This window comes from Ursus maritimus, unplaced genomic scaffold (assembly GCF_017311325.1).
Source record: "Ursus maritimus isolate PB19 unplaced genomic scaffold, ASM1731132v1 scaffold_17, whole genome shotgun sequence".
Classification (NCBI taxonomy): Eukaryota; Metazoa; Chordata; class Mammalia; order Carnivora; family Ursidae; genus Ursus; species Ursus maritimus.
In genome coordinates, this window is record NW_024424119.1 from 55,406,756 (window position 1) to 55,417,497 (window position 10,742).

Sequence of the window (10,742 nt, forward strand, 5' to 3'; positions counted from 1 at the left end):
CAGGACGCACGCGCGGCGCTCCCGCGAAGGGCTCCGCAGGCGCGGCGAGTCGAGCGTCGAGCAGGCGGTGCGTGGGCGGTGCAGAGTGCCGAGCGGTCTCGCCCCCCAGCGTGACGAGAACACTTAACGGTCGGCGTCTCCCGCCCCCACCCCCGCCGACGGATCCGAGGCGGGGCCGGACGCGGGGAGCAACTCTGCGGGAACTCGACGAAACGAGAGTACGTTTGGGGCACCAGGGACAGCGCCCAGTTGAGACGCCAGAGAGTTTGCGCAGGACGCGCGTGCGCGGCTTGCGGACGAGCAGGGCCGAGGGCGTCGGCGTCGGCCCGGCTGGGGGCGGGGCCGAGGGCAGGTGCGCCCGGGGAGAGGGGGGCGCCCCGGCAGGTGCAGGCTTGGGAGAGGAGTGGGTGCTCAGGGGCGAATGAAACCTTTGGGAAGGTGCAGCCTGAGAGAGAAAGGAATGCCTGGAAGAGGAGTGGGGGCCTCCCAGAGCCGATGAGGTCTCTGCGGAGAAGGGGACCGCCAAAGGCCAGATGCAGCTTTGGTGCGAGAAGGGGCGCCTAGCGTAGATGTAGCCTTAAGACGAGTGGAGCCCAAGGGAAGATGACGCCTTGGGGAGGAAACGGGGGCGTCCGGGTACAGATGCACCCTCAGGGTGAGAAAGGGGAAGCCTAGGGGATGGGCAGCAGCAGGGAGGGGTGCGGGGGAGGCACTAGCGGCTGATGAGGCGGCTTCTGAGGCCCAGAAGGGCGAGGTTGGCGAGGTCCGCGGGCTTCCCCGATAAGCAGCTCCTCTCCAGGAAGGGCTCAGTGGGTGTTCGCGGAGTGACTTGTTGAGTGAGTGAATATTCAGTCCCGAATTCTCACCTTAGTTGGCTGCTGGTGTCCTCCTGCCTTTCTCTCAACGACCCCCCAACGCATGGTTCTTCGTGGTGCGCTGGAGAGCCGGGGTGGTTGCGATGCTTTTCCTCGAACCTGTGAGCCTTCCGGGTGGCCGCTTGTTTACTCACTCCGTCTCTTCCCTTCTTCTCCAGGGCATCCTCAAGGACCTGCTTCTCTACAAGATGTTGGGATTTTTGAAGCGCCCTGTCGTGGTGACAGCTGACATCAATTTGAATGTTGTGGCTCTGACCGCCGTGGGGCTACTGAGCCGCCTGTGGCAGCTCGCCTATCCAAGGGCTGTGGTGTAAGCCAGACACCCCCATTCAGGGCCAATCGGAAAGAATTGTAATTTGTTCATGCGTTGGTGACAGAAAGTGCCCCTCTGAACAGCGGAAGTGAGAGAGTGGAATTCTGGGCTTCTCAGGGATGGGTGTTTTGGGCAGAGGAGAGGCCCGTTGGTCTCCAGAACAGCACGTGCTGAGTCCACCTATCACATCGTGCCCTGTAGTTCTCTAGCAGGTGAAATCTGGCCCCTGAAGCAGGTGCAGCAGCTGTAGGTAACCATTTAAAATCAAGGGTGGAGGGTGGAGGATTGATGGGTTTGGAAGTGAGTTGCCATTGACCTTTGCGTTCTTTGTTTTAAGGAGAGATGGCTGTTGGTGGTATTACAGGGCCAGTCGCTATCTGGTTAGTTCGTGTGTTCAAAAAAGAACCAAAAAATTTAACTTTTTTGTTGTGGAACACATTAAACAGATGCAGAAGTAGGGAGAGTAGTATAATAACCTCTTCCCCAACCAATGTATTCATCACTCAGCTTCAGGGGACTTTTTTGAGGCAAGTCATAAGCAGTATGTTTAAGTCATTTAGTATATTTCTAACAGATGAAAACTCTTAAAATCCGTATCAATGTTATCACACCTAAGAAATTGACAGCAATATTGGCAGTATCCTTGAATGTCCCCGATTGTCTGAAAACATGTGTTGCCGTTGGTTTCTGCACGTCCCCCAGTGACCCCTGCCCCTGGTTACCAGGTGTGATTCTGACCCTTAGTCACAGACGTAGCCTCGGGTCTGTGAGGCCTCTCGTAGGCTGCCTGCTAGCACGTCCCTAAGTGACACTAGGGAGGGTAAATAGAGTCTGTGCTGGGCCAACATCCTGAGTATGTGGCTGTTCTTGGTGAGTTTTCCCTCCTGACCTTGATGGTTGATGCTGTGCACCTGTGTTCATATTTGGGGACGCGGTGCAGTTGCAGCAAAAGATCTGACCTTTGCTGAGCACTCTTCTCGCGTTGTTTGGAAACAGGTATATGTTTACCCTTGCACCTGTGTTTGGTGACGATTTCTGGTTGACTATCACGTGGGTTTGCTTTTCAGTTTTGATGAAGTGTATTATGGGCAGTACATCTCTTTCTACATGAAGCGGATCTTCTTTCTGGATGGCAGTGGACCACCGTTTGGCCATATGCTGCTGGCCTTAGGAGGTAGGAGTCATTAGTAAGAGAAGTGGCCCTTTAAAAGTTATACGCAAGGGGCGTCCAACTGGCTCAATCGGTGGAGCGTGCGACTCTTGATCTCGGGGTTGTGCGTAAAGATTACTTAAAAATAAATTAATAAATAAAGCCTATCTACAACACCTAAATAAATAAATAGGTAGAATTGTGGTAATTTATTTTAAAAATAATAAAACAGAACTCATAAGTGAAATTTCTTGAGGGCAGAAACCATATGTAATTATTTATCATTGTTTCCCTGTTGCTGCCGTGGTTCGGCACTCCCCAGCTCTTTGCTGCACGAGATAGTTACTGACTCGTCTTCTGTTTCAGGTTATTTAGGAGGATTCGATGGTAACTTTTTGTGGAACAGAATCGGAGCAGGTAAAAGTCATGTTCACGTCCTTTGTGACTTTGCCCGTATTAGAATGGAGAGGGAGTGGCTTTCATAGGGATTAACAGCTGTGGTTATTAATCTGTCCTGGGTATGATAAATTCAGTACAAGTGGAAGACTTTTGAAAGGTCTGGTAAACGTCTTAGTGTTTAATCATAGTCCTTTTTTGTCCTTGGTTTTCGGTACCCATAGCACAGTCTGTACATGGCGTCCGAGCGCAATTATCTTTTGTACGTGTAAGTTTTGTCTGTTGCCCCGATGTTTCTGGGAGAAGGTGGAGTAAATTTATAAATAAGTAAAGCACTAACTACTTTCAGAATCATTAGGCATTGTTTCCGTGCTTGTTGAGAGCGAGGCTTTGACGACGCACGGCCGATGTCAAAGCTTTTACCTGCGCTTACACACTCCGTTCCTGATATGGTCCCTAGTTTTGCAAACTTGCACTTTAGGGTCTGTGAACATGACACTGTGTTTGAAAACACACCTGCAGTGTAGGAAGGCAGTGCGTGCCGTGTGCTCAGCTCTGCTGTGGTTGCTTTCCCAGAATACAGCAGCAACGTGCCCGTGTGGTCTTTGCGCCTGCTGCCGGCCCTGACCGGGGCCCTGTCGGTGCCCATGGCCTACCAGATCCTGCTGGAGCTCGGCTTTTCTCATTGCGCCGCCATGGGGGCTGCTCTGCTGATGCTTATCGGTGAGACCCAGGCCTCTGCCTGCTTTGGTGTCACGCAGGGAAGAACCCAGCGCTGGCCTTGGTGGTTTCAGCGTGCGGCCCAGGAGAGCACGTGGGTTTAGTAGATGTGCCCCCTGCACGGTCTCCTAGTCACAGGACAGAAGAAAGTGTGCCCAGTTCATCCAGATTTGACTCTGGGAGTCAGTTGCCCTCCTCCCAGGGTATGGGGTGGCGGGACTGTATGGTCAGACTTTTGCAGCCAAATACATGCCTATACCACAAAGTTGGTATTCCTTCTGCAAATGAGAAAGAGAAAGACTCGGAAAGGTCTGGTGGCCTGCCCAGGGTCAGGGCAGCAAGGTCTTGCTAGGCATGGTTCACACCTAAGAACTCACCTTTGTGGTTCTGGAATCTATCCCCTTCCAGCCACCTAATCCTGAACTTCCTGTGGCCACGTTCTGTGGCATTTAGAGTATGTCCTTTCTGTGGATGCTCCCATCCCCTTACGTTTGCCCCTGCTCCCTGACAGCTGACATATGTGTCCTCTTTCTAACAGAGAATGCTCTCATCACTCAGTCAAGGCTCATGCTTTTGGAGTCAGTGTTAATATTTTTTAATCTGTTGGCTGTGCTGTCCTACCTGAAGTTCTCCAACTCCCAAAAACAGAGGTATGCAGAGTGAGACATGTCCTTCCTGGTTAGTGAGAGAAGGGTCTGGGTGGTTTGTGGATCTGAGAAGGTCTGATGCCTTTTCATTTTGGGGGGGCTGCTTGTGGATTATCTTTCATCATCTAGACTGGCCTTGGCTCCTGACTTCCTAAATACCTTCTCATTTTTGTATAATTTATTTCTTAATTATTTATTTGAGAGCGAGCAGTGTGAGCAAGAGAGAGCACGAGCAAGGGGAGGGGCAGAGGGAGAGGGAGAAGCAGACTCCCCCCTGAGCAGGGAGCCCGACACGGCGCTCTGTCCCAGGACACCAGGATCGTGACCTGAGCCGAAGGCAGATGCTTCACCAGCTGAGCCACCCAGGCGCCCCTCATTTTTGTATAATCTAAACTAACTGGGAAAATGTTCTGGCCAAAAAGAAAAGTTCTGCCGGGACTGAGATTTGGGAGATGAGGGTTCGTTTCTCTCGTCTTGAAGCTTGGGATGGCCAGCCGACCCCGGGAGCTCTGAGGAATGTGCCTTCTCGGGCGATGTTTCGTGAACCGTTCCCAGCTTTGCTCTTCTGCTTTGACCCCAGGCCCTTCTCTCTGAGCTGGTGGTTTTGGCTGATGCTGACGGGAGTGGCCTGCTCCTGTGCCGTGGGGTGAGTGTGGTCCGCGGGTCTGGGGCGGCCTTGGCATCGTCCTTGTTCTGTGCCTTGTTGTAACCATTTCTCCTCGTGTCTTTTCAGTGTCAAATATGTGGGTGTTTTCACGTACCTGCTGGTGCTCGCAGTCGCCAGCGTCCATGCCTGGCACCTGATCGGAGACCGGACTCTGTCACACGTAGGTGCCGCCGTGGAGCAGGGTGCGCGGCCATCCCGGGGTGGGCGGGGGTCTGGGGAGAAGGGCTTCTCCGGAAGATGGGCCTCCGTGAGCCTCCCGCCCGCGGCTGCGGGGAGCCCAGAGCTCTGCCACCCACTTGCTCGGAGCCTGCCCGTCTGGAGCGGCCGCGCCTTCCCAGGCACTGGGACGTGACCGGTCCCCCATCTGCGGCAGGTCCGTGTGCTCTGTCACCTGCTTGCCCGAGCCGCAGCCCTGCTGGTCGTCCCGGCCCTCATGTACTTGCTCTTCTTCTATGTCCACTTGATTCTGGTCTACCGCTCCGGGCCCCACGATCAGGTCATGTCCAGTGCTTTCCAAGCCAGCCTGGAGGTAAGGAGGGGTGCCACAGCCACCCCAGAGGGGACAAGACTAGACTCAGGGTTTGTTGTTTGTTTTTTGTTTTTAAGGTTTTATTTATTTGAGAGAGAGCGAGAGAGAGCACGAGCAGCAGGGAGGGACAGGCAGAGAGAGAAGCAGACTCACCGCTGAGCAGGGAGCCCGATACCGGGCTTGATCCCAGGACCCTGGGATCATGACCTGAGCCGAAGGCAGAGGCTTCACCGACTGAGCCCCCCAGGTGCCCCTAGACCAGAGTTTTCTTATGTAAATATTGTCAAGTGTTAGGGGTGGAAATCAAGACGTGAAGGGTCTGCTTTAGTATTTCTAAACTAATTCTGCGTGTGTGGACGGTGTGGAAATAGACGAAGGGGTCAGCTCTTCAGTGTGTCCTGCCTGAGGACATGGTGAAGTCCTACCGACTTGAGAAAGGTGCACACTTGTCACAGGACAAGCTCAACTCTGGCATTCGTTCCTGCTGACTTTTCAGAGAGAGCGGAGCGTTCCGATGGGGGTGGTGAGGACCAGAGACTCAGACAGACTGGCTCTTGACTGTCGGCTCTCTGACAGCCTGGCGTGCGTGTTTGGGCAAATTTCTTAGTTCATCCAAGTGCTGGTTTTCTCACCCTTTTTTTTTTTAAAGATGTATTTATTTGAGAGACAGAGTGCACGAGCAAGAGCGGGGGCAGAGGGAGAGGGAGAATCTCCAGCAGACTCCCCACTGAGTGCAGAGCCCATCATGGGGCTCAAGCCCATAACCCTGAGATCATGACCTGAGCTGAAACCAAGAGTTGGATGCTTCACTGACTGCCCCCCAGGCGCCCCATTTTTTTCCTTTCAGAATTTATTTAGGGGGCACCTGGGTGGCTCAGTTGGTGAAGTGTCTGCCTTCGGTTCAGGTCGTGATCTCAGGGTCCTGGGATCGAGCCCCACGTCAGGCTCCCTGCTCAGTGGGGAGCCAGCTTTTCCTTCTGCCTGCCGCTCCCCCTGCTTGTGCTCTCTTTCTCCCTCTCTGCCAAATAAATAAAATCTTAAAAGAAAAAGAAAGAAAGAAAGAAAGCTAGATCGATAGATTTATATGAGAGAGCCTCACCTTTCAAGTGGACAGGGTTGCCCTTCTCCGAAGACGCCTGTGGCAGTGAGGTGAGCGGGCGCGTGGAAGGGTAGGAGAGTTCCTGGCCCTGGAGGCATCATCCTGTCCAGGCAGCTGTGTGATGATTATGTCATGTAACTCGTGAGGAGCAGGTCCCATGTCCTCATAGCCATTTCCATGATATGATAAGGACCACCACCACCCCGAATACATCGCACCCCCATGGACATGTGGCTGTCGAGAGGCACTCTTTCTCACGTGCCACCTTCTGCTTTTGTCTTAGGGAGGGCTAGCTCGGATCACGCAGGGCCAGCCCCTGGAGGTGGCCTATGGTTCCCAGGTCACTCTGAAGAACGTCTTCGGCAAACCCGTGCCCTGCTGGCTTCATTCCCACCAGAGCACCTACCCCATGATGTAAGGAAAGTCACCGTTGTAAATCGAAGATCATAAACTGTGTGGTTTTTTCACATTTTTGCCGTTACCAGCGTTCACTGTAAATGAAATTTCCGAGAAAGACATTGAGCTCTCAGGTTCTGATTATCAATGAATCTTATCCTTTTTGTGTATGAAACAGAGGGACTTGGGGAGCAGAGGGCCTGGGCTGTCCCGCGTCTGCTGCGCGACTCGCACGCTGGGCGTGCCCTCCAGCCCCTCGTAGACCCACACTTACACGTCTCATCCTTGTCTTCTCCCGGACACCTTGCCGGGTGGTATTTGCAGGAACCTCGAGAGAGAGGCTGATTGCAGCCACTGGCAGACAGTTGTGTTGGTTTCTTCATGCAGATACGAGAACGGCCGAGGCAGCTCGCACCAGCAGCAGGTGACCTGTTATCCCTTCAAAGACGTCAACAACTGGTGGATCGTGAAGGATCCCGGGAGGTGCGTGCGTTTCCTGGGACTCCACACTGGGGCTTAACCTCGTCGTCCTCTCTCCGTGTTCCCTTCCTCCCTGGAAGCTTTGAGAGCAGCTCTGTGCTGATGAGCCTGCAGTCCGGGGGTTGGATGCTTCCTCAGGGAACTGCCCACCCCGTGTTCCCCCGGGTGCCGCACAAACTCTGCCAGCGCTCCCTGTGCCCCCGAGGCACTCCCTTGCTCAGGCTCACGGACGGACGACTCCCTTGTCCCCCTCCCCCATCCAGTCCGTCCAGTCCAGCAGCCCATCTGTGGACCCCACCGGCAAACGAAGTCTCAAGCCGTCCTGGCCTCCATCTCTACCCCTGCTGCCTCCCCCAGCGCTTTCCTCCCGCTCCAGTTTTCGCAGCCCTGCGTGGTCTTTTAAAATGTCACTCGTGGCAGGTCACTGTCGTGCTGAAACCCTTCCTAGCTTCCGTTGCCCCTTCAGTGCCATCCAGAGCCCTGGCGGTGGCCTGCAGCTCCCGGCCTCCTTCCGGCCCGGGGCCTGGCCGGCCCCTCACAGCACCCACCCTGCCCTGCGTTTTGGGAACAAGGCAGGCTCCTCGCATGTGCTGTCACTCAGGCTGGAACGATCTTACCCAGCTGGCTCCTAAAAACCTAAATGTCCGCCCCTCTGGGAGGCTGCCTTGACCGCGGTCCTCCCCGCCACGGGCGCCTTGGCGTCCCTGTGCCCGCCGTGGCACACCCGCGGGCGGCTGCTGGGTTTGGCGCTTGCTGCAGCCGCGTGAGGCTGCGGGCCGTGTCTGGCTGCTCCACCGCGCTCGCCACCAGCCTGCGGGGCCCTCAGTGCGCTTGCTCGGAGAGCGTGGACGAAGGAGGCCACGTGTCCAGCCGGCGGCCCTCTGTATTCGCAGGCATCAGCTGGTGGTGGGTAGCCCCCCGAGGCCCGTGCGGCATGGGGACGTGGTGCAGCTGGTACACGGCATGACCACCCGCTTCCTCAACACGTGAGTGCCCGCCGTCGGCCCGCTCCGCTCCTCTCGGGCTTTCCGGGGTTTCCGCTGGGGCTCTCTGTCCAGGGCAGAGCCCGCCCACTGCCCCACTGCCCCCATGGCCATCTCTTGCTCCCTTGGGGCGGACCGCGGCTGCAGCCTGTTGGGAGGCGCCCCCCAGTGACGGCAGCAGCACAGGGAGGGGTGGGAGGGAAATGGAGCCTTAGCAGGGTGGCCCCGCCACCCCGGACCCCGGACCCTGCAGTGAGAGGTCGGGGAGGAGGTTCCGGGAAGTTAGGGAGAGCACGGGAGTGCCTCCGCACGGAATGAAGTGCGGGCACGTCCGTCTGTAAAGTTAAATGCTTAAAGTGCGTGTGAATTCAAGGAGGACTGAAATCCCGACTCCGTAGGGTCGGGAAGGGTACTTGTGTGTCGGTGCTTGGCCCTTCCCTGACTTGACCTGGGCAGTCTCTGCAAACTGACGTGCCCAGCCTCCTCTCTTCCTGCCTCCACCCAGCTTCTTGGCTCATCTTGTGGCTCCTCGTGACTCCCAAATTGTGCATCGAGTCTGCTTCCCACCCCCACCACTACCCCCACCGAAAGCCATATGGCAGGCCTTGGCTCTTGGGGCAGTGCAGGCTCCTGGCCTCCCCTGCTTCTCCCTGGGAAGAGCCGGGTGCCCAGCCGCCACCCTGGCTGCTTCTCTTTCTTCCTTCCGCTCCTGCCATGGCCCAGTCCAGGCCTGATCCCTGTGCCGTGAGGGCCGGTGCCCCGACCTCCTGCCTCCCTGTCCCCGTCCCCCCAGCAGTGCCCTGTGAGCACACCGTCCGCTGGCCTGGCCTCGCTTCTCAGCCAGAAGCCCTCCAGTGACTTCCACAGTGTGGCTGTCGCACTCAGAATAACGTCCCCACTTCTCCCGGGCTTGGTGGGATCTGGCCCCTGGTCACCCCCTGGCAAACTTCACTGTGGCCCCCCGGCCTCCCTGTTGTCCCCAGACAGCCAAGTACAGCAGCCCTGGGGCCTTTACACCTGCTCCATCTGCCTGGAGTGTTCTTGGACTCCCATCCCCCATGGCCCACTCGCTGTAGTCACGTGTCCACTGAAATGTCACCTCCGCAAAGCCTTTCCCGGGTGCTCCCTGCTGTCCTGATTTTGTTGGGAGTGCCCCACAGCCTGGCGATCTGTGGTCCGTGCCTGTGAAGGTCTGCATTTGCCGGGGTGTGAGCGCTGTCTCCAGCTCCTCCGGAGCGCCCGGCGCAAAGTAGGATAAAGCGTGGGTGAGGGAGGTGGGTGTTTCTGGACGTTTGGGGTTGCCGTCCGTCCCCGAGGGCATCTCGTCCCCTGACAGTGTTCCTAGTACCGCAGCATTTCCGAGGCCTGGGGCGCGTCGTCCTGCTCCCGGGACAGTGGGCCCCTCCCTCCGAGACTTGCTTTGTCGTCCGTGGCAGAGTGGCGACACCCCCACGGCGTGGACTGCCATCCGTCAGACCCACAGCACGTGTACTTTTCCCCAGAGGTGTGGTTTCTGGGGAGTGGCTGCCATGCCATGTCCCATTGATCCGCACGCCCTTAGCTGGCACCGCTTGGGGCCCAGCGCTCCTTCAGGCTGAGCCCGCTTTGTTCGCCCAAGTGGCTTTTTTGCCTTCGAGGCGCGGTGATCGGCAGGGTGGGGAGCTCCAAACAGGACTGTTTGGTTTTCCAGGCACGACGTGGCGGCGCCCCTGAGCCCGCACTCGCAGGAGGTCTCCTGCTACGTGGATTACAACATCTCCATGCCCTCCCAGAACCTCTGGAGACTGGTGAGTCCCCGGCGGGAACCGCTCCTGACGGCCAGCAGGCGCCCGTCCTTCCTGACACGGACCGGTCAAAACTGCCCTTTAGAGTAACTGTGATTCAGATGTAAAATTAGTGATTTTTATTCCTAAAAAAGCCCCAGATGTTTTTGCGGGGAAACAGAGATTTGCTCTGTGGGAGGGACGAGTTTGCGGGGAACTTGGTCAGTGCTAGTGCTGGCCGTGGGCCTTCGGGGCCCTGCCGGGTGAAGGTTCCCTTGGACTTGGCGGCCTCTCCAGCCTCAAGACCAGGTCATGGAATGCACAGAGTCAGGGGCCTCGGCCACCCTCCCTCGACCACAGGAGCCTCTTTCGTTGAGCCTTGCCTGGTGTGAACAAGCCTTCTGGTCACGCGGTTTCCCTGGGGACGGCCGGGGCGGTTCCTTGCCGGTGCCCTCTCCTGAGGCAGCTGGGCCTGTGGTGGCCTTGCCTCTGAGCATCCGGGGGCATGCGCTACCCCCCGAGAGTCCCTCTCCGGGGCTCCACACGGCATCCTGGGAAAGGTGGCAGGAGCAGAGAGTTGTGTTCTTGGGCTCTTGCGCTGCCGTGAGTTCAAGGACGTGCACAAAATCAGCTTCAGTCCGGTGCGCACCCTAACACCCTGGGGCCTCTCCCTCACGAGAGGCAGGCTGTCCTTCCAGCCTCCCGACTGGCTGCAGCCCCTGCC

The 10,742-nt window shown here is 56.9% G+C and overlaps 1 protein-coding gene across 8 annotated transcripts in view; it reads left to right on the forward strand.

Annotated features, from left to right (window-relative positions):
* Positions 1-10,742, forward strand: part of POMT1 (protein O-mannosyltransferase 1) — a 27,084-nt gene continuing 16,342 nt past the window's right edge. The window contains exons 1-13 of one of the 8 annotated variants that reach the window (XM_040632098.1): positions 1-218; positions 1,034-1,185; positions 2,256-2,362; positions 2,705-2,755; positions 3,311-3,457; positions 3,993-4,104; positions 4,682-4,747; positions 4,835-4,928; positions 5,142-5,297; positions 6,680-6,810; positions 7,180-7,275; positions 8,166-8,258; positions 9,946-10,042. In XM_040632098.1, coding sequence (XP_040488032.1) covers positions 1,064-1,185; positions 2,256-2,362; positions 2,705-2,755; positions 3,311-3,457; positions 3,993-4,104; positions 4,682-4,747; positions 4,835-4,928; positions 5,142-5,297; positions 6,680-6,810; positions 7,180-7,275; positions 8,166-8,258; positions 9,946-10,042 — 1,272 coding nt within the window. In that variant the 5' untranslated portion in view covers positions 1-218; positions 1,034-1,063. Of the gene's footprint in view, positions 353-386; positions 656-1,033; positions 1,186-1,220; positions 1,439-1,549; positions 1,569-2,255; positions 2,363-2,704; positions 2,756-3,310; positions 3,458-3,992; positions 4,105-4,681; positions 4,748-4,834; positions 4,929-5,141; positions 5,298-6,679; positions 6,811-7,179; positions 7,276-8,165; positions 8,259-9,945; positions 10,043-10,742 lie in introns of those variants that run through there. The other 7 variants (XM_040632093.1, XR_005835289.1, XM_040632095.1 and 4 more) reach the window with 7 other exon arrangements.